At 41.1% G+C, this 23,763-nt stretch overlaps 1 protein-coding gene across 2 annotated transcripts in view; it reads right to left on the reverse strand.

Annotated features, from left to right (window-relative positions):
• The window catches only part of ETFA (electron transfer flavoprotein subunit alpha), a 128,005-nt gene extending 107,860 nt beyond the window's left edge, over nucleotides 1-20,145 (reverse strand). The window contains exon 1 of one of the 2 annotated variants that reach the window (XR_003852442.1): nucleotides 19,995-20,145. Coding sequence is in view for 1 of the 2 variants with exons in the window: in XM_029575348.1 (XP_029431208.1) it covers nucleotides 19,995-20,036 (42 nt within the window). In the remaining variant the exon portion in view is untranslated. The remainder of the gene's footprint in view (nucleotides 1-19,994) is intronic. The other variant, XM_029575348.1, reaches the window with a different exon arrangement.
• Between the last annotated feature and the right edge of the window lie 3,618 nt (nucleotides 20,146-23,763).

The following is a 23,763-nucleotide window of genomic DNA, read 5'->3' on the forward strand; positions in this document are numbered from 1 at the left end:
AGAGTATTGGCTCTTCTGTTTTATTTAGATGTTCCTGACTGGACCAGAAGGTTCCCATTCAGAACTTAAATATTTGTTTATTTTATATATTTGAGTCATGTCAATATGATTTAAGATTTAAATCCTTTTGAAACCAATTGCCAATATATTTCAGCCATCATAGTTTTGATTATGTTTCATACATTTTCCATAAAATTTACGAGATTGCAGCCATTACTGGACAAATAAATTCATTTATGCAAAAGGCCAAATTTATTGCAGTTTATAGTTTTGTCATTAGTTTAACTGGGTCCTGTTCCTAAAAGCTATCTAAGTTTTAACCACCTGAAATAGGAGGTGAAGACACTTCAAAACCATCCATTGAATAACACCCAAAAAAGTATGTCCAGTTACGCAATATACAGCCACCTTAGGGGGAAGCTACGGGCCTTATGACATTCTCAGCTTATCCATATAAATTCAGTAACCAGACCCAACGAGGAAGACTACCACACTCATACAATACGTTAATTTTGAATTTCTGATATCAGTAATTCTATGTAGTACAGGAACTTTAGAAATTAAACTAAATAAAATGAGGTTAATGGCCACCTCACCAACTCTGCTGGTTTATGGCTAGCTCTGTTCCTATATAGAGAGAAATTTCCACCCATCTGGAATGGGAAGGCAAAGGTCATATCTGGTGATCTGTCGAAACACATACATTAATGCGCATCACTAAATCGGGAGTAGAACAGAAGAAATTGCTTTGAAACGTAAGACATGTGACCATGTATTGACGGAAACTGGTGTTATAATTTTTCTTCTAGTGTTGTGAGAAAACTTAAGTTTTTTATTAAAAAGAAAAAACAGCTACTTTGAATCTTAACATCAATTATCTCTTCCAGTCTTATGTACAACTCTCCTCTGCCACATTACAAACGTAAGGATCTTTCTTAGCTCAGGCTGCAATGCTTGGCGCCGTGGCACAAGGGATTTGAGCATTGATCCCCCTCTCCCATCAGAGCTAACCGTGGATAGGTGCAACCCAGAGAAGTGATACACTCAATCCCAAGGGAGGAGAAAGGAGGGAAAATGAGTGCTCCTACATGCCAAAGCACACCTTCAGCCCTCGAGCCGACAAGCATTACCTACTGCCACCTGGGCACAGAGGGAGAAAATTCTAGACTTTTCTTTATTCACATAACAGTTCCAGGCTAGAATCCTGTCCGGCAGAAGCATCTAGCAGCATTAGTATTATTCAGAGTGATAAAACTTGCAATATAACCTCTCAGATTTGTAGAATCTTATACTGCAATCTGAGAAAGTTAACAGCAAACGGAATATTTTAGGACTAGCTTTAACATCTTTATTAAAATGCAACATGTTTATCTACAGATCCCATTGGTTTCAATGGGGCTTATTTACCAACAATGAGCATTACCACATTTTAGTAAATAAAGCACAATATTCAGTAATAATCAATAAAGCAGTGTTTAAAGTTGTATAATCAATGAAAGGAATGGGAAACGCTTCTATACAGAAAGCTATTGTTCTTATAAATCAGACGAACACCACTAAAGGAAGTGGAGAAGCAGCAAATCACACCAAAGCTAAATTAGCAAAAAAGGCACAGGATGTGTTGCAGAGCATTCAGTGGCCTGGAGATTCATAGAACAAACAGATGCACAGATGCTGATAGAGTATGCTCCAAAATGTAATTAGTGACAGTTGTTTAATTGTTTGCAGTGCTTTTTACAATTCCTTTGATCCCCTCAGGAGGAACAATGCTGTAAAATGAAAAATATGGAGACAAAAAATGTATATCAAACTAAAAGTTAAACATCAGACCAAAGGGGGTACAATGATACAAAAGGAATACATTCCATGCTGCAAAATGCTAAAAATTTGTCTCAATATTTATTTCATTTTACAGCATTGTTCCTCCGGAGGAATTGTAAAAAGCACTGCAAACAATTAAACAACTGTCACTGATTACATTTTGGAGCATACTCAGCATCTCTGCATCTAAGTTTGTTCTATGAAGCCCCAGACCACTGAATGCTCTGCAACACACCATGTGCCTTTTTTGCTTATAAATCAGACAGGGCAGGTGCACTGCAGCTATACTAAGCTCTGGACAAGAAATGTACCTCCCATCAAGGGTAGCTGTTTCCTCAGCTGTTACTAACCAATAAGATGAAATCCTGCATACAATACAGCAGCACTGCAAATATGGGGTCCCTCTGTTTCTACCACAATTTCTGGTCATTTACTAATCAAAGTAGATTTTTTACTTTTTTACGGAGACAATCTAAAGAAACAAGCATCCAACTGGCATACGAAAGACCTAGATGGGACACATTTATACCCAGTGTGAAATGTTACTACATTCTTTTATTGGACTAAAATAAGAACATAGCATAACATAGTAATGGCAGCAGAAAAAAATAACCAAGTGGTCCATTCAGTCTGCCCAGCAACCATGTTTCCATTAAATGTAGTAATATTTACAATCAAAACCAAGCAACTGTGAAACCCATAACAAAACTACTGCTAGCAACATTCTTGATCATTCATATAATGGGCTTTGCTTTTGGAATTGGTCCTGTCCTGAGTATCCTGTCAGGCAACTAGTTTGCAATTCACTCCACCACCTCGGCACCTACTCCCAAGCTTCTCATTTTATTCAGGAGCTTTCATATCAAAAGCTTTGCTGAAATCAAAATAAATCACATTGTGCGCTCTTCCTTGATCCAATTATCTAATCACCAAATCAAAAGAAAAACCAGATTTGTCTGACAAGACAAATCCATGCTGCCTCAGGTCCAGCGACCCACTGGTTTGTAGATAGTGAACTATCCTTTGCTTCAGCAGAGTCTCCATTAATTTTCCCACCACAGAGGTGAGGCTAACCAGTCTATAATTTCCAGCCTCCTCTCTGTGAAGCGGGACCACCGCCGCTCTTCTCCAATCACTCGGCCCCACTCCCATTTCCAGGGATCTATTGAACAGGACTTTCAGCGGACCCGCCAGCACATCTCTGAGCTCCCTCAGTATCCTGGGATGTACCTTATCTGGTCCCAGAGCCTTGCACACTTTCAGTTTTCCTAGCTCTTCCCAGACATTCTCTTCTGGAAACGGAGTTGCATATCCCCATCCCCCATCTATGGTGTTGTCAACCAGCAATGGTCCTTCTCCAGAATCATTCAACAATTATATTGCACCTGACTAAACAGGTCCATCCCTCCAATGTGCACTTTAAGTCATGAACAACTCTGCTGTGCTCAGCGATGACATCATAGTCCTGGTGATGTAATAATATTGCCATGGTTCTTTAACATGTCTGGCTTTAGAACTACAAAAGTTCACATATTTCTAGCAGGTCTTCACTTAGCAGTGCTGCTTCTTGCAAAAATATGGGGCTCTCTTAATGCAGATAAAAATGTTAATGCCGGGATTTTAAAACATCTCAAATTTTGTTTTCTTGTACTGTAATTTATCATAAAGTTATTGAAAAGGAAAGTTAGAAATGTTCAGGTGCAGCCAGATGTCTCAGTGAGATGCTTAGCTAGGCTGGAGGACAGGGTGCAATTCACAAGCCCAGCTTCCTCGCCTGAGACCAGTCAGAGCAGAGCAGAAAGGGAGAGGGGGGTCAGTCTCAGTCATAGGCAACTGTAACATCTAAGAGTCAGACTCAGGGGGTGTGGGTCCCAAGCTTCAGAGGCAACTATGCTTTGTGGTCCTTAGCCAAAAGGAAGGTCGCTGCAGTGACTGGGATGTATAGGAGGTTACAAACAGGCAGAAGTATGAATAAAGGCTCAGGGCATTGCAGCCTTAGCAGGAACCAGCTCTGATTCAGCAAGAAGCAGGTGGTAACTGCTGGCCAAAAAAGAAGACACATTTTAAAACTGTTTCAGTGCTCTGGAGGCCTAAAGTAAGCACAACTGAGTATAATATTGAATACTGACATGAGAAAACTTCAATTAGAAAAGATTCTGCAGCTTTCTCCTGAAACTGTACTACTGACAACCAATTAAAGATAAGTGGATTTTAAGCCAGCATCCTAGATAAATGTTATGCCAACATTTTTGAAGGAGGCAAGAAACTGAAATAAATGTACTCACACCCATTGGAAAATCATTTCTACTTGCAGTCCCATGACTTTGTATAATCTGTGAAGATACCAACAACTGGGTATGCTTCCTCAGCACCACTGACTGCCAATGTCCACCTTCCCAGCAGGCAGGTCAGACGTGGGCAGCTCTGGTCCTCAAACGCTGCAAACCAGGTAGGTTTTCAGGATATCCCTAATGAATATGCATTAGAGGAGATTTGCACACACCCCAACTCAGTTGTTTGAACATTTAAAGCATATTCATTAGGTTTATCCTAAAACCCGACTGGCTTGTGGCCCTCAAGGACTCACATTGCCCACCCCCCGAGTTACAGCGTAAGGCAGTGCTTCTCAACCCAGTCCCCACGTCAGGAAACTGCCATCTCTGTGCTGACTGAGCTTTTCCTCGGAGGATCCCCAAGTCATAGCCACCAGGGAGTTTGCTAAAGCCCTACCCTAAGGAAACATTTAGCTTACATACTCACCATGCATTTGCCACGTGTGAACAGCTCTAGCCACATTTTGGGCATCTTTGCATTGGTAGTAAAGTGATTATCTGGCTAATTACTTGTTCGGTTTGTGGAAAAGTATGTGAGAATTTGCAGTCATTTCTAAGGATACAATATGTGCAAGAAATTCTGCTCTCTCTAAACGTTAACCGAGGTGATCGACTTTAATCCAAATGGACAATCCAATAGCCATGGACTACGTGAACATGCAGAGCAGGACAAGATCCAGGCTTGCTGGGAGACTCTCAAGATGAGAAATGTGGGATGTCTAACACTTACGCAGGGAAAGAAAACATGGCAGACAGTTAAGATCCGCTAGACCTTCAGAAGAAGCCAATAAGAATGGGCACATCTTCAAAGTCTGAAACATCATTTGATAGCTTGAATCTAGCTATGGCTGTAGGGTAATAATCCTAACATGTCTACTTTAGAGCCTAAAGAGAAGCGATTTACATCGCAACCAAGCCAAGAACAAACTAAGTTCTCATCTAGCAAGCCAAAGCTCTTCAGCCTGCTTAACCTGGATAATGTGAAATGACATCCGAAACCAGACTTTGTATCCAGATGTGCCGAGTGGTAGCAGGCATCAAACACTGATCATGGACGTCTGCAGCAGGAATGAGACTGGAATCCATTGGTATGCTTAGTGATAATGATATCCAAGGAAAGAACGGAAGAAAGAGACTATATAGTGACATTATACTCATTCAGGGAGCATTCGGACTCTCTGAGTCGGACAATTTTTAAAGCTCATTCAAGTAGAGTTCCCAAAGTAAAAGTTACCATCACCGCAATGTCTGGAGGAGGAAGGGTTTGGGATGTAAAGGGAAAAAAAGTGTTCAAAAGCTGCACACAGTGCACTTTACTCAGATTTTTCCCTATTCTGTACCTATCTGAATAAGGGCCAGGGTCAGCTCAGTCTCAAACCTTTATATCTTAAGGGAGACCGCTGGTTAACGAAAATTCCAGATCTGATTCAGATGCCTACCACAACAGGAAGAAACCTTTGAAGGAAAAATGCAAAGTAAAAGAAAGCAAACAATCAGATATCAGTAATACAAAGAGAAGCACATAATGCCCCATCCATACCAGAAAAAAAAAAAATAAGGCCAATACAGAGCAGAAAAAGATGAAGCTTGAGAGAATAAGATGCTGAAAGTGTTGCATGAAATTTAGCAGCAGCCTATGACTGGAAACTGCCAGTGTACCTACTAAGCTCTGAATGAATTCAAAGCCAATGAAACAGAAATATTAATTAAATCCGATGGACGCTAACAAATCATAGGAAAGGAACTTCACCCAAGGGTGTTAGAAATCACAAAGGTAATAAATTAGTCGGTGCTTGCCATCATGAGAGCTCCGAGAAGAAGGCTAGACAATAATAAATTTGCTTTAAAGAAAATGTATAGGTCTATTGCCTTGTACAAAACCCAGAACAAAGATTGTAAAAAAGGAAGGCGTCCATAGGTGGCTATGCATCAATAATGTAATAAGATGTAATAAACAAGGCCTCTACAAGCAGACTTCTACTAGCTTTTACAAAACCACAGTAGATATTGTCATGGCAATACATAAAATACCCAATTTTAGAAGTCATTTTCTACCTGACAAGCATGTACAGAAGCTAAAAGTTATTTTAAAGAATGTATATACCGCCTAGTTGAGCATTCAAAGTGGTTTACAATATAATCCCTATATAATAAAAAAGCAACTGAAAACAAAATATATAAAAAAGAATATTAAAAAAAATACCTTAACACGGAGGGTAAAAAAAAAAAAAGTGGAAAATCAGCAGAGCAATATAACCCAATATTAATACTTTTTTTCATATATTTGCACACATAAGGCTAAATGTTTTTCATGTATTTGTATACATGTGCTAAAGGTGACACAGTTCATGTATACTAACACCTATTTAATATTTATTTATTTATTTAGATTTTTTCTATACCGGCATTCGTGAAAATGTCACATCAAGCCGGTTTACAATAAACAATGGGGTGATAACATATGTGTTACTGCATTACCCTTGTAGCTATAACTTATTTTTCTTGGATTTTGTTTTGTTGATTATGTCTTGTGATGTTATGTTATTTTATTCCACTTTGTTATGCTTTTTGTTTTGTTGATTTTAAGATTATATTGTAATCCACTTAGAACAACAGGATTGGCTTAAACAAAAGATACATGTTTTAAATAAACTGCCGATAATTATTATAGTTTAATACAAATCTCATTTGGAAACACAATTGGTGCTAACCTGCTGAAAACACAAAATCTTAACTATACCTCCCCCCAAGGTATAGTTGTATTTTTATGTAGCCTCCAGGTGCTAACACAAAGCTTGATGACTGCCAGAACAGTCCGATACTAATACTCTGTGGCCCATTCTTCAAATCTTCACACTTAGGGCCTCATTTTCTAAAGCTATCGCAGGCTTGCACTAACAGCGCAAGCCTGCGATAGCTTGCAAAGGTAGCGCACGCCTGCGCTACCTAAATCGGGGCGGAGTTGGTCCCGGAAGAGGAGTCGGGGCGTCACCGGGGCCGACTCCGCGAAGATGCCGCGGACGGCGAAAAGGTAGGTGCCTTTTCGCGTCCTACTTCACGCCCAATAGCTACACCTTCTACGGTGGCGCTATTGGGTGCGAAACCGGCAGCGATCGCTGCTGGCTAGTGCAGGGACCGCCCCCCCCCCCGGTGTCGACCCCCCCGCCCCCCATTAGCGTGATTTTCTAAAGTATGGCAGGCCTGCGATTCGTTAGAAAATGAGGTCCTTAAGGTCTATGAGGGAAAAAAAGCTAAGGAAAAGGGAAAAAATAAAAAACCCCAACCTCACAGCTTGTTTTATAGTTAAAGTACAGTACTTCAGCAGGAAATGTGTTATGAGAAACAGTTCACAAACCACTATATCACAAGCAACTGAACTACATTTCCCGTTGTGCTTGACGCTGAAGAGAATTTCCCCAGATTACAGGGCACATCAGGGTCTCTCCCCTCTGCTCTGAAGGAAAAACACAAAAAGTCTCAAGCTACTATATTTTTTTGAAAACTGTTATAAACATGTAGATAAGAGGTGAGCCTGTCAATTATCATGTATCTGGATTTTTGGAAGGGATTAGACAAAGTCCCTTAGGAGAGACTCCTCAGGACATTAAACACAAAAAAAAATCACAGGCTAGGAAGGTAAGTCCTATTGTGGACTGGTAACAGGTTGAAAGATAGAAAAAAGTAAGGACCTAAATGGTTGGTTTTTCCAAAAAGAAAGATACAGTGGCTTGTAAAAGTCTACATATCCTGTATGTTTCACATTCTGCTGTCTAAAAAAGGTCAAGATGCATGAAGATAGGAATTTGTTTCACTGATCAACACAATATACTCTACACTTTTATCATGAAAAAAGTAACGGCTCTCGACTGCATACGTTTTCATACTCTCTCTCACAGCAAATTCAAATTAGCTCCAATTCAAAAAACTTCCTTAACAAAGTCTATAATAAGTTAAATAGAGCCCACTTATGTCCACCACAATAGCTGAGCTAATTCGGATAATCCCAGATGCAAAGTCAAGCAGTTTCTGTTGTATGAAATGAATTTGAAGCAAAAGTCAAAACATGCCAAACAAGGAGCTGCTGAGGACAGCAATTTTCAAAGGTGCAGCCTGAGGGAAGCCAAGAAGAAAATGTCAATGTGTTTGTGTCAGGTCCATCATTATAATAAAAAGGTTGGCACCACCCAGACGCTGCTGCAATCAGGCCATCTCTCCCAAATCAGTAACTGTGGGTTAAAGAAACTACTGCAGAATGTCACACTGAGGCCTAAATTACTTTGTGGCTTTAACAATTTTTATTGGCACGTTACATCAATCAACACTAAGTAGTAAAGAAAATCGGGGGCCTAATATTACTTTAAAAGTAACTAGACATCTTTGGCTAAGACTGGGGAAAAGACGGACGGGTCACAGTTTCAAGCTTACGCCACAAACATGGCCTGATTGGGAGGGTAGCAGGAAGAAAAATCAGATGCTATGCCGCATAGCGTCTGCACTGTACACAGGTGGTTTTGTGGTCTCAGTGCTGAGCAAGGTGTGGCATAAAACAGCACACCATCCTGCTAACACAAGCCCTATATAGTAAGGCACGGGGGAGGCAGCATAATGCTGGGGGATGCTTTGCAGCAGCAGCAGCCCCTGGGACAGGGAGACTTGTGAAGATAAAGGGAAAGATGAATGGTGCAAAATACAGGCAGATCTGGGAGGAAAATCTGTCCCATAGTCCAGACACTGGGAAGGTTTCCCTTACAGCAGGAAATCTGATCCTAAGGACAAAGCAACAATGAAATAGCTCAGCAAGGAGGAGATAAATGTCCTCGAGTGGCTCAGTCAAAGCCCAAACATGAATCCAACAGAATCTGCGATTTGTAGTTTTTTAGACGGCAAAATGTGAAAAATGTACAAGGGTGTGAAGACTTTTACAAGGCACTATAGACAGTGGAGCACCCCAGGGATCTGTCCTAGGACAAGTGCTGTTTAATATCTTCAAAAATGATCTGAAAAGGGACGCAACAAGTCAGTCATCTCCATGTCTACACTGCCTGTGCCCTGGAACCATGCAACATTTGTGTTACTGTAGGTGTGCCTTGAGCGCGATACATTTGGGAAGCACTGCTCTACTGTACATTGATATCCTTCACCTTAAAACTAAGCAAGGATTTCCTCTGCATTCTAATCGTCTATAATCAACCTGATTTAATAGCAGAATATGCAGCCAGGTTTGAACATTTGATTATTGTTGGGGATTTTAGCCCAAATCTTTTTTACTGAATTTTTTCACAAACATTAACATTATCAGCCCAAGTGATGAGCGGTTTCTGCACACCGCCATGGGAATAAATACAAACAATAAGTAGCATAGCGCATAAACTTTTTAGCAACTAATAAGAACCCACCCCATCCTATAGTTTTTTCATTTCAAAACTGCAGTGTTCACCTGAAGTGTGTAAACAAAGTTACATCACATAGTTTAGTATCAGGCTGCACGCTCTATGAGGTAAAGATCGCAAGTAAAAATGCCACATTTTTAAACACGACTTTTTAGGGGGGTTTTTTTTTTGTTTGTTTGTTTTAGAGAGACAGCAATTTTCTCAACATACTTTTTCGTATAGCAAATATAATGCAGTACACTGTTGGGGATTTATTCATGCCAAGAATCCTATTAGAGTACCAGACAATTTTCTGGGAATACTGCATAATTTAGAATTTACACAAGTAAAAACCCTGATGCACTGGGCAACAAATATGCTCCATTTAAATTCTTACCCCTAGATCCATCAACTTATGGTCCTCATTTGTACTTCTTTTATTGGTCACACCATGGTTTGCTATCTTGTGTATTAAAGTTCTGTTAGAATGTGCAATTCTTGCAGACTGCTTTCTTAGTTGCAAGATTAGGCATTTTAAAATCTTGGAGGCAAGAACATTATACAATTTTGTCTTTTTCATTTGTTAGACTGGCAGTTCTTAGTACACTTAGATGCCAAGATGATGCAGAAACCTTTGCTAAAAGATTTGTCAGAAAGCTTGGGCAACTTTCTAAGAGATTACACCTTAACAATATAAAAATGAATAGGTAATTATCTTATTTAAGGGTTAGGTGTGAATGAGGTAGGAATGGTGATTTTAAAGGAAAACAAATGCTGTTTGTATTACATCTTTGTTGGTATTGTCAATATTTTATTTTGCTATGTTGACATTATTTAATAAATATACATAAAAAGTAGAAACAGCTAGTAAGGAGGGTCAAGACCAAACAGGTTTGTTATCATGCAGGATTAACCCTTTGAAAAAGGCAAGTATACCATTTCAAAAGGAAACCGCATAAGAATAAAATAGAATGGTCTGGCATGTAAAACTGCTATTGAGCATTATAAACAAGAGTTTAAAAGATCCATGAAGCTCTAACTAAGCAATTAAAGCCAGCAGAGAATTGCCCGAGAATTATTTAAATTATTTGTATTCCACCAATCCAAAAATCTTGGTGGACTTTATATTCTGACTCACTTTCCTGGAGTGAATACTAAGAGTATTGTAGAAGCTCCTTCTCTATCTGCAGAAACTATTTTTTTTTAATTGATGTTATTTATTTATTTAAAATTTTTGTTTACCGACATCGTATCGGTTCACATATAACTTAGAACTAAGACAGAATAGCTGTCATTTAGGCATAGCCTTTACAAGGAACAAGGATAACATAAGAACGTATAAAAGAGTAAACAGGTGCATGAATATTAGCAGGGTGTAGGTAATGAAAGGTACTAGGAGATAAACATTTTGAGATAGGTGCTGGGAGTCAAATGCATACAAAGTACTAGATACAAAAATTTAGGTTGAAAAGAGGGGGAAAGGAACTGAAGGAAAGGGGAAAGATACAACACAATTGAGCATTAAACATCATATGAACTCATGCTTAGCAGTTAGTTGCCGGGGTGGCTGGAAAGGGATGGGAAGGCCTGTAGGAATAGCCAGGTTTTTAGGGTTTTTTTGAATTTGTAGTCAGAGTTGGTTATTGGAGGAAGGAACAATGTCTTAAAATAAGGAAGTTGAGGAACCTCCTCATTCTCAAATTGTGATGGAAGGAAACTGCATTAATATCCTTGATAAGGAGTTGGTTCCAGGAATAAAATGTTCAAGGATGTTTTTTAATCCAGTGGTAGAAATGGGGATTCAGAGAACTCTTTCTTCAATGAACAGTAGTACATCTTCTTCTGACCCTATGCCAAAGAAATTTGTCCAATCTGAGGAATTAGCTGTAAAGAATCTTCCCAGCTCTGATTTAAATACAAGTCTATCCTGTGGCCTAGTAGTCTCTCCTCTTAAGAAATTGCAGATATGGCCCTTAATAAAGAAAGAGCATTTGGACCCATCTGACATTAAATTATGGACCAGTGGCTAATTTACCCCTTGCAATGAAAGTAATTGAGAAGGAGATTGGTGCACAACTAGATTGTGATGAAGGAAACTGCATTAATATCCGTGGGAAAAGTTAATGCTTTGCATTCTAGACAAGCAGGATTTTGAAAAGAACAAAATACTGAGACAATTAACAAATGAAGTGAGACTAAATATAGACAGGAGAGGGGATGCACTCATAGTCACAACTGCTGCTTTTGACACTGGTGACTGATCTTTTGTTATTATGGTTTAAGGATTTGGGAATAGCAGGGGAATTATTGACTTGGTTTGAATCATTTTTCTCTGAAACTTCTTTATCTGAGGTCCCAGCCTTTATGAAGCAAGGAGGATTGGTGCAGCCAAGATTTCTATCAAACCACGTTGCCTCTGATTTTTCTGGAATTACTTTCAGTCTGGACAGAGAAAGCTACTTCTGTTAAACAATCATTGAATTTCAGTAGGGGTTATCATAACACAGAACAGTGACAAGGAGTTCCAAAGGGATCGGTATTGTCACGTATTTAACTTATATTTAGCACTGCTGGTGACACCAATTCAAGATCTAGGATATAGATGCTACCTACATGCAGGTTTGGGCATACTTCAGAGAAGTATGGTTTAAATCAATCTCTGGATAAGATTGCTAATGCTCAGGGCATATAAACTAAAAGTAAACCCATGGAAGATTGAAGCAATTTGGTTTAGAAGATGGGAAACATACTAAAAAGGCTCCACAGATGGATGGGATTAATATCTCTCTATTTGATGTAGTGATAGTTTTGGGTGTGAAAACTGGACAGCAATCAAGCCACATCCAGCCAGATGGCTAATTTGATGAAGTCCACTTTTTATTTCTTGCGAATGATTTGGAGATTGAAACCTTTCTTGGGAAAATCTGAATTTGCAACAATGCACACCCTTGTCTTATTTATAGACTATTGTAACACACTATATATGAGTCTCCAAAATATGGCAGCTAGGTTCATCTTTAGAGTCTCCATATTTGAACACATGACCTCACTGTTATAGAAGTTACATTGTCTACCGATGCAATGCAGGATGGTTTTTAAAATTTTTATCTTGCCTACAAATCACCTTCATAATTGGACAATCTTCTATTTTCTTACAGAAAAGCAATCATTGATATTGCCATTACCTTGTAAAATAAAACTCAAAAATACAAGATAGTATTGTTTTAAATATCAAACTCTTATTATGGCATGCTCTACCATTAGAAATGAGATTAGAGAAAAATAAAATTTAGGAAATTTGAGACATGGTTTTTTACTCCGGTTTTTAAGTGATTTTATAATTTATTGGGTATTAAGAATAGGTATGCTCTTTAAGGTCCTTTAATTGTTTTATTATATGTTTTTATGTCAAGTCTGTCATACGTTGTAAGATGTTGTGATCTTCTGAAATTTGTTGTGTTGATGGATGATTTGTATTGTGAACTGGTTTGATTTTATAGAAAAAGGTATACTAAAATAAAACCTTATCTTACCAAAAGTAGTAAGGATTGATTGTAAACTTATAATGGTTAATCAAGTATCAGCAGTAATTTGATCATTTCTAAGTTTACATTATATCTGTCGAATGAAACCATTCCTGTAATACCGTAATTTATATATGGTGGTCCATGCATTAGTCTTATCACGGACTGACCTCTGTAATGTATTATACCAAGGCTTGCCCCTCGATATACTTAAATTTGTTTTTACAAGTATTAAAAATACAATAGCTAAATTGATCTTTGCATTTAAAAGATACAATCACACTTCTCCATTATTGTAAAAGCTATACTGACTCCTTGTTTCAGCCAGAATTAAGTTCAAGATATTATCTTTGGCCTTTAAAAGCATTAACTAGAGGTCAAGAGCTGCGAACAAATGATATATATATATATATATATATATATATGATCATGTGACACCTTCTTTAATGAATCTACATTGTGTGCCTTTTATAAGCTGAATGAGATTGTATGCTTAGTTTTTAAGATGTTTGACAAAGGCCTGCCTCTCTCTTTAAAATGTTGATACCTTACTCAGCTAAAAGGGTATGCAGACCTGCAAATTAAGAACAACTAGTCTTACCATAGACAACACAGATTTAGCTTATAAACTTTGTTAAATGCCTTTCCTAATTTTGACAATCAAATCAATATACAATAAAAATGCTTTAAAACAGTGTCAACCTAATTAAAACAAAAAATTGTAGAAAATTAAGTCAAATGTACATAATAAAAAATACAATATAAACCAAATCATAAATAAATACAAACATCTATACAAATTAAAACTATACCCCAGGGGCACCAAAAACATTGAATACACAGAATAAAATTAGGCAAGATTAAAAACCAAATCATGATCCATAACCAAGCCAAAGGAAATACCGATAAGAGCAGAAAATCAATACAATAATCCCAGCAAAAAAAAGAAGCAGCCATGTCTTAAGCAATTTTCTAAACTTAACAAATTCTTTTTCCAGCCGCAAGGCAAGTAGCAAAGATTTCCAAATTCTGGGTGCTAGGAAAGAAAAACCACATCTCCCAAGGGTTTTCTAATCTGATCTCTTTATGTGAATGTAATCTTAACAGATTGTATTAAGAGGATCGCAGACTACGCCCTGGTTGGTAGGTGATGAGTAGATTAGAAAGATAGGAAGGAGTAACCCAATGCAGTGCCTTAAAGGTGAGACATAGGATCTTAAATTGAATATAACAGGTGGCAGGCAGCCAGTGAAGGTCTTGTAATAGAAGAGCAACATGGTCAAACTTTTATTTTTGCCAAAAATAAGGTTAGCAACCGAAGCCTTAATAGGCTTGAAAAAAAACCATGACATAAAGAATTACAATAATCAAGCAGAATAAAGACCGAGGAAGTTAATGTTTTCAAGTCCTTAATATTCCAAAAAAGGCTTAAAAATAAGAGCGCCGAACAATAGTTAAGACATGACGAGAGAAGTTTAATTTAGAGTCAAGCTTAACAACCAGCATCATTACTGCCTCTAAGCTGAAATGAGGTCCAGGCCTTTTTGGAGCAAGTAGGATCGGTGCAGCCAAGATTCCTATCAAACCACAAGATCTTGCTTGTCCCAGCCAGTAGCGTGTCCACCTGCTGCCGGTGTGGGCCCAGCCCGTGTTTCACAAGCTGGGCAGCATCACCATGACAGAATGCTGAGACCATGGGTTTCGCAAACATGCCTCTACCTAAGACCCGACAGGGTTTGGCCCACAACAGGGGCCAAACAGGAACACTTGACACAGACAGCAGGATTACTTCAAGGTTTGGCTATCATATGGACACCCTGCAGAATTGCATGCTTTCTTCCATGCCCATCCAGGTGCCAGCTGCCATTTCTCATTTGCCACACCCACCCTAGTATGCAAATCCCAAGGGCTGAAAAGTTGTTTTTTTAAACCAATGCCTGATGCATTTCGAGCCGCAAGCTTCCAGATTTCCTTCTGATCAAACCAAGGTAACCTTCATCTTACCCCTATTTTCTGGCCCTGCCCTAGCTTGGGCCTCTCCCTTGTGGGAAAAGAACAAATCCTTCATGGGAAACCTAGCAGATTCAACAGCACTTCAGGAAGATCTCTCATGAACCTGGTTAGTCTTCCTCCGCCGCTGCAGAATTACTTCACCAAGGAAGCAAGACGGTGGGTGAATACTTCATCTGGTTCCGGACAGTGGTGTCCGAACCCCAATGCAACCAAGAGAATGGATGGCCGTCTTCTGGAAGGGCTTGGCTGATCGTATTAAAGACGACTTGGCAGGTAAGGATATATCACTGGGCTTAGACAAGCTCATCACACTTTGTATCACAGTCAATGTGAGGTTCCAGGAACGGGGGGGGGGAGGGGGGGCTGAGAGAGGGACTCCAACCATAGATCTTTGCAACTGGCGCCTTGTTTCCAAAGACCATTATTTATCCCTTCCAGGGAATCTACATCGCCTTCTCCGCCTGAGGAACCCATGCAACTCGGAAGGGCCAAGATTTCCAAAGAAAAGATATCAAGAGGCAAGATTTCTGAAGAAGATAAAATTAAGAGGCAAGCGCCTCAACTTGTGTTGATGTGTGCGCTCATTGGCTTTATTCTCAATGATACACACTTTTGACATGTCACATGTGAAGTCATTATTCCTGTACTCCTGGGTTTTTTATTTTTGATCATAAGCAGTTTTGTAGTTACTAACAACATTATAGTCTCACCTTTGTACTTATTTTTTCTAGACAAAAGACTCCATAAGTTAGATAAAAGATGCTGAAAAACAAGACTGTAGAACACTTTGGTTCACTGATTCTCGTGATTGGGATCCGGCCATCTCAGGCTATAACTTGTTTAGGAAGGACAGAGAGGGCAGAAAAGGTGAAGGAGCAGCTCTTTCTGTCAAAAACAATATCCAAGCAACTGAATTGCGAGGGATGTGGGGTAGAGAAGAAGCATTAGGACCATTTTATGAAAAGAAGATGGCGCTTCCATTGCTACTGGTGTGATCTACAGACCTCCTTCTCAAACAGAAGAACTGGACAGAGATCTGATGGAAGACATCCAAAAGGTGGGAAAGAAGGGAGAAATGCTGCTCTTTGGAGAGTTTAATCTGCCAGTTGTGGATTGGAGCATCCCTTCCGCAGAATATACAAGAAGTAGAGAAATAATGGATGACTTCAAGGTGCTCTGCTCAAACAAATAGTATTGGAACCCAAGAGGAAGGTTGTTATACTCGACTTAGTCCTCACTAACGTGGATAATGTCCAGATAGGTGCCCATCTGAACACCAATGATCATCAGAAGGTATGGTTTGATATCATGAACAGGATACAGACAAGTCACAAAAAGACTCATCCCATACAGAAGAGAATGTATGGGATGATCTAAGTAAAATGAAAGTGGACAAGGCCATGGAGCCGGATGAAGTACATCCCAAAATACTGAGGGAGCTTAGAGATATGCTGGCAGATCCGCTAAAAGACCTGTTCAATAGATCCCTGGAAATGGGAGTGGTGCTGCTGATGCTCCTCTTCACAAGGTTAGTAGACAAGAGGAGGCTGGAAACTGCAGGTTTGTGGTGGCTTCCTGGATCCAAGGCAGCATGGATTCACCAGGGGAAGGTCCTGTCTGACCAATCATTGATTTTTTTTTATTAGGAGACTAAAGAATTGGATCGAGGAAGAGTGCTTGATGTGATCCATTTGGATTTCAGTAAAGCTTTAGATACGATCCCACACAGGAGGCTTGTGAACAAAATGAGAAGTTTGGGAGTCAGCACCAAGGTAGTAGTTTAGATTACAAACTGGTCGACTGATAGGAGACAGTATATAATGTTAAATGGAACCTACTCTGAAGAGAGAACCGTGTTAAGCAGACCCGCCAGTACCTCATCCAGCTCCACAGTCTTGCTTCCTCATCACCTTTCAGTTTCACTATACTACTTCATCCCTGAACGGGTAAATGTGAATCACTTATTTAGTGTTTCAGATAATACGAGGACTAAGGGGCACTCCATGAAGTTAGCAAGTAGCACATTTAAAACAAACCGGAGAAAATTATTTTTTCACTCAATGCACAATTAAGCTCTGGAATTCATTGCCAAGGATGTAGTTAAGGCAGTTAGTGTAGCTAGATTTAAATAAGGTTTGGATAAGTCCATAAACTGTTGTTAGTCAAGTTGACTCAGGGAATAGCCTCTGCGTATTAGAGGCTTTAGTAGCATGGGATCTATTTAATATTTAAGAACTTGTCAGGTACTTATAATCTGGATAGGCCACTGATGGAAACAGGATGCTGACCTTGATGGACCCTCAGTTTGACCCAGTATGGCAACTTCGTATGTTTTTACCTGCCATCATTAATTACTATCAGGTCTATCCTGTAAAGTGCGGCCGCGTTTACCCTGCTCCTAAGCCGCGTTCTACTCACTTTCCGGCCGCGTTATCCCTTCCTGCGATCCCGAATCCCCTTTAACCTACTCCTACCGCGTCCTAAAATCCCCGGCCAACCCCTTCCGCACGCGGCATGTATAGTGCATGCAAACGAGCAAATTAGCTATTCCCTAGCATCCCCTAACCCGCGCCACGACTATCGCTATCTTTCCCTGCAGTTTTGTCGCGCGTTTAACCTGCTAACTTACCGCCTACCCTTACCCCTGCGGTAGAGGCAGGGGTAAGGGTAGGCGGCAAGCTTTCCCCCAGCCCCCGCTCACCTGCCCCGGCCGCGATCATGGGTGCCAGTCTCCGGGGCAGCCCCAGTCCTCTCCCCTCCTCCCGAAGCAAAAAAAAAAAAAAAACAGCCAAAAAAAACGTTGCAGCCCCCTCCGATGTCCGGAGGGGGCTGCAAAAAGTAAGTCGCTTCGCCGCTTCGTACTGCCAGCCCCTTCTTCCCTCCTCCCGGAGCAAGGCTGCTTTTCGCGCCCTGCTTCGGGAGGAGGGAAGAAGAGACACTGACAGTGTGAAGCGGCGAAGCAACTTACTTTTTGCAGCCCCCATCGGACCTCTCCTGCCTCCCGCTGCGCGACTTACTTTTTTTTGCAGCCATCAGCAGGAACGGATCGTGGCTCCCCTGCCTCCCAGCGAACATGGACGCCTGCACGGGGGAAAGCGGCCCCTGTGCGTGCAATTGGCCGCTCAAGACGTGACGTCACAGGCGTCCATCTTCGCCGGGAGGCAGGGGAGCCACGATCCGTTCCTGCTGATGGCTGCAAAAAAAAGTAAGTCGCGCAGCGGGAGGCAGGAGAGGTCCGATGGGGGCTGCAAAAAGTAAGTTGCTTCGCCGCTTCACACTGTCAGTGTCTCTTCTTCCCTCCTCCCGAAGTTGGGCGCGAAAAGCAGCCTTGCTCCGGGAGGAGGGAAGAAGAGACACTGACAGTGTGAAGCGGGGAAGCAACTTACTTTTTGGAGGCGTCCATCTTCGTGAGCAGCTGGAGGCAGGAGAGGTTGTCCGATGTCCGGAGGGGGGTGCAAAAAGTAAGTCGCTTCGCCGCTTCGTACTGCCAGTCCCTTCTCCCCTCCTCCCGGAGCAAGGCTGCTTTTCGCGCCCTGCTTCGGGAGGAGGGGAGGGGGACTGGCAGTCCCGACTTCCTGGTATCTGTCATTTCAAATGACATTTGAAATGACAGATACCAGCGTGGCATGAAGCGTTAGGCCCGCGCACCCAGGATACTGTATAGGCGCTCTATCCAGTAAAATGGGTTGCGCGGGCCTAACGCTTCACGAATCCTTCTTAGACGCGGTTTACATTTGCATGAAATTATAGTTCAGGATCGAGCGGTAGGTGAGCTGCACTATGCGTGCGGCAACCGCGGATGCGCCGGGCACTAACGCAGCTCTTCCTACCGCTCGGTACTGGATAGACCTGTATGTTATTTCTGAGCAATTATTGGGACTATGACCACTGCTTCTACAGCTGACCCAAGGAGTGAAAGCCAAGCCTGAGAACTAAACCTGTGTCTTCCACACAGTGTAGAGCACTGCTAACAAGCAAGTACATCCTGTTTTACTAATTAAATAGCTAAATTTGTAATACTACCACCTCTAATGACAAGTGGTAGCTAAAACAGACTTCCACAGCTTTACTTGCAAGTCCAGCATGTAAAAAAAAAAAAAAAAAAGCACTGGAAGTTGGGAAAATATTGATGAGAGATACAAATAGTGTCTGAATTTTCAGTTAAAAGTAACAAGAGAGGACATCAGGAGAACAAGCAACAATGGTGCAAAAAGCACAACGAGGACTCACTAGATACAAGGTCAAGAAAACAACAAGTACATATGGCAGGGTTGATTTTTTTTTTTTAAGGATGCAAGAATGGAAATTAGGCCAGTACGGCAGTTCATAAAAGAACGAGATAAAGCAAAGACTGTGATAGCAAGGCACACTACAGGCTCAGTTAATCCTAAAGCTTCCTACTTTTCTGAATGGGAACCTCCAAACTCCAAAGAATCTCTGATAGCACAAAGATCAGTAACCCTACTAACCCCTTCAATTTGGGAAGCACAAATAAGATGAACATCTAAAGAAATCACTTAAAAGGAATTATCAGCGTTAAATTAAAAAAAAAGAAATATGATAATATAAACTCCTGTTATGGAAACAAGCTGCTCATAATTTTGTAATCTGGTGTCAACAGTTTTCCCGTACAAGAGAATATACTCCGTGTTTTGAGAGTGCCAGGGAGCAAGGGCAGGTAAAGGGCAGACAAGGAGACATTTCTGCTTCTAAATAAACAGGAGCGCGCGCAAGCCATGTGTGCGCGACAGCGAGTCGGGTGCACGGACCACGAGAAATAGACAAAAGCCGAGTTCAGGTGGGCACAGAACGAGGGAGACCGTGCTGGAGAGCTCTCGGCGGCAGGAGGAGGATTAAGGGTCTTAGTGACCCGTCTTCCCCCCACGCCCCGAGTCTCTGTCCCTCGCAGTGACCACCCCGACCTTGGCACTCACCGCCCCGCGGCTCAGCTCCTGGGCCCTCAGTACTCGGAACATCTCGCGCTCACAGCCAGCAGCAGATCCAGCACGCCGGACTGTGACGTCACAGGCGCTCTCGCCAACCTCGCGAGAGCGCCGCCGTTGGCTTCCTCGCTCATTGGTTAGTATCGTCTCCACCGCCGGCCACTCTCATGAAATAAACTTTATTGGAGGCGCTGGCTAGGAACAGAGACAGGCGCGCCTTGTGGGGCTCGATAATACGATGCGACCTTTGGAGTAAAGTGAAGCGGGTTCGAATAAATTTGCTCAAGTCTTCGCGTATGGGAGCTTACATTATAATCTTAGAGCCTGATTTTAAAAGCGTTTACTCGAGTAAGTGGGCTTTTGAAAATTACCCCTAACAGGTGAATTTTCAAAAAAGTAACACCCATAAATATAACATAACTATCATAGCAATTTTCAAAAGCCATTTACACACATAAAGTGCACTTACACATGAATATCCTATGAAAAATTAAATGACATTTATTGTAGCAATTTTCAAAAACCACTTACATAGGTAAGTGCATTTACATGTGTAAAACCCAGTTTTACACATGTAAATGCTTTTGAAAATCAGGCCCATAGCTGGGAACTTCTGAACTTTGCTCAACAGGGGCTGGAGTATATGATTTCTTGACTTAGGAGTCAACAAGTATAGTACCATTACATTCACCCCCTTGCTACTCCTGCTTCCAAGCATTCACTGTCTCCCAACCCACCTCACCTCACCTCTCCCAACCAGCATTCAGCCTGTGCCTCTGCCTCCTCCCCCAAGCCCCAGTACAATAGTAATTTGACCAATATAATTTCTAAGAAGGAACTCAAGAGAGACTTCCAAATATAACTGGCAGGAAAGAAAGAACCAGAACATTGAAAAGGCACAAAATGAGTTCTGCTTTCTTATGGGGATTGAGGGTGGAAGGGAGGAGGTTTCCATTCATCTTTATTTCTTTCTACAGCCCGTTCTCACCTGATACCATCAGATAATTATGTGCTAGCTCTTGGCTCCTCTTCTAAAAGAAGTAATAAGTATTGCTTCCCAGTATCCATCCCTTTCAGTAGGAGGATAACTTTAAAACAAGCGCATGCATGCCCATATATGCAGCTATATGGATGCACACATTGAAATATGCAATCTGGTACTTCCTATGTTGGTTTTGTTTGGGATTAAGATAATGCCATGACATGGTATGAATATGTTATTGTATGTTTTGCTGGACTTCAATAAACAGATTTGAACTAAAATATACTTAAATCTACCCAACAACTTGTTCGCATATCTGAAAGATACACAGCACTTATTTCCAACATAGCCGGATAAGTTTTCACTTATCCATCACTTAGCCAGATAAATCAAAATGTATCCGGTTAAGTAGTGCATATGTATGCTCCTAATTTTAATCATTTACCTGAGGAAATGTAACTCACAAATTTTCCTTAACACTTGTCAACTTTTACACATGTAAATCATCATATTTTGTTACATGCATGTGTGAAGGAAATTACCAGTTTAAAATAGTACCTTATATACATAAAGATTGTCTCCTTTTTAAATGTTAGTGCCAGCAGCCTGGTTTCACTCTGGTTAAGGTAGAGCCCATCCTGTCAGAACAGGCTCTCCCTTCCCCAGAATGTGCCTTTAATGAACTGGATCTTCATCATTGCAATCTGGATGCCTTTAGCAAACTTTATAGGAACATTGTTTGAAGAACTATTTTTCTAGACATTGGGAGATTTTACCAGTGTTTTTATTTATTTTTTTATTTTTAACTTTTATATACCGACATTCTTGTATAACATACAAATCACACCGGTTTACATTAAAACATTTTTGTGTACATTTTGTATGCCATTTGTTCTGGTTTATTTTAATGAATTTAATTTTGTGACAAATCAAATATATATTATTTTGGTGTGGTTTTTCTGTACATACAACTACCGTATTAGTTATTTATAATTTATTGGCAGTGCCAATTGCTCTGTTTCCATATTCCAACTATTTACAGTTGCCATGGGGATAACTGGGAGCATATGTCAGTCCTTTGCATGACAACAGTCCTGTCCACTTTCTCCCACCTATATTCTTATTTACAGACCTGTTAAGAAAAGTGCCACTAGGCGGTGACTTGTAATGTCACTGCTGATGCATCCCAGTGGGCCTGTAAGTGGGGAAAGCTGCCATCTGCTCGGGGAACGGGAGAGCTCAAACAGAAAGAAGAAAGAGCCAGGCTGAAGGGATGGGAGCGACAGCCCAAAGGAGGAAAAAAAGCAGAGGAGAAAAAGGATAAAATGAGGGAAAGGGGAGAGGAGATCAAAAGAACAGACAAGATAAGAGATGGGAGGTAAGACAGAAGGCCAGAGGACCGAAGTGGGCGTCACTGGATCCCATAGTACTATATACCTCTTGGATATTTTATTGTACATTCTTGCAAGGCTGAGAACATGTTCTGAGAGAGTAATGTGAGTTTTACATTTTGAGTGCAGGTTTGTTTGCCTTTTCAGTGCGCACTGTTATCAGCCCCAAATGCATCGTTTATCAAATGCTAAGTGGACACAAATTGATTCTTTAAATGTTGTTATCACAAGTGTATATAAGCTTCCTGGCAATTACTCTTTCTCTCTCTTGCACTCCCTCCTTCTATCCATCTATCTATCTGCAGGGCTGGTGCAAGAGTATATGGCAAACATTCAGTCATGCACCCACCCCCGAAAGCACAGCTCCAGCACGGCGCTCCCCCTCTGGGCTTCTCATGCTGGTAGGATTTTGCCTAATGGAAACACTGACCCTGTCTATCTACCTGGGTCTAATTGTCAGTCTAGGTGTCCATCACCTGAAATTTCTTTACTTTTCCTGGGGCTGTAGTTATGTGCAAGAAAACTGCAGTTATTGTTCCTTTCTTCACAGTTGATGTCATTGGATTTTGTTGTTTTTGTACATCGCTTTGTTGTTTTGTACATCGCTTTGTTGTTTTGTACATCGCTTTGAAAGGTTTTATTGTGAAAACTGGAAAGTGATTCCTAAATGTTATAAATACATAGATGTTATATTGCAATCCATTTGCATTGTAAGGTAGCAGGCTTAATCCCAAGCACAAGGAGAGGCGTTCCAGCAGGGCCAACCTCAGTTGCAAGGCAATGGATCAGAGGCAGGTGGTTGGGGCTGAGCCTTGAGGGAAAGGATTGATAAGATGTTGCTGCAAGGGAAGGCGCAACGGGAAAGCAGAGCAAGGCTGTTAGACAAGGTGGGAGGGAGCAGAGCAGGCAGAGAGATGGAAACAGGCAGAACCGTGCAGCTAACACAGGCAGAGCAATGTCAGAGGTGCTGGGGATTAAGATGTGGTGATTGAAGATGAGATGCTCTCAGCAAAGTGCATGGATTTTTCAGCTGCAGTAGAAGCAATGAGGTGAGACAGATAAGGGACACCTGCCAATGTTTGGCATCCAAGGCACTGGAGCTCACAAGGACATGGTCCTAAGGGCTGCAGTGTGGACAGAAATGGCACCACTGGGCAGGATTCAATGGTGGTGAGATGGGGGGTGGGGAGGTGCAAAGACTCGTGGTTGGGGTATGGATGGGGATGCTTGACTGGGTTGGCAGTGGCGCAAGAAAGGGCAGGGTATTTCAATGGGAGGACAGGAGGGGCTGGGAGAGACGGATGGGATTGGGGGACGTGCTAGTGTGGGAGACTGACAGGCAAAAACGGATATTAGGGGGTAAGAGGATTTGCAGACCGGGCAGGGC

The sequence above is a fragment of the Rhinatrema bivittatum genome, chromosome 13 (assembly GCF_901001135.1).
Source record: "Rhinatrema bivittatum chromosome 13, aRhiBiv1.1, whole genome shotgun sequence".
NCBI classification, from domain to species: domain Eukaryota; kingdom Metazoa; phylum Chordata; class Amphibia; order Gymnophiona; family Rhinatrematidae; genus Rhinatrema; species Rhinatrema bivittatum.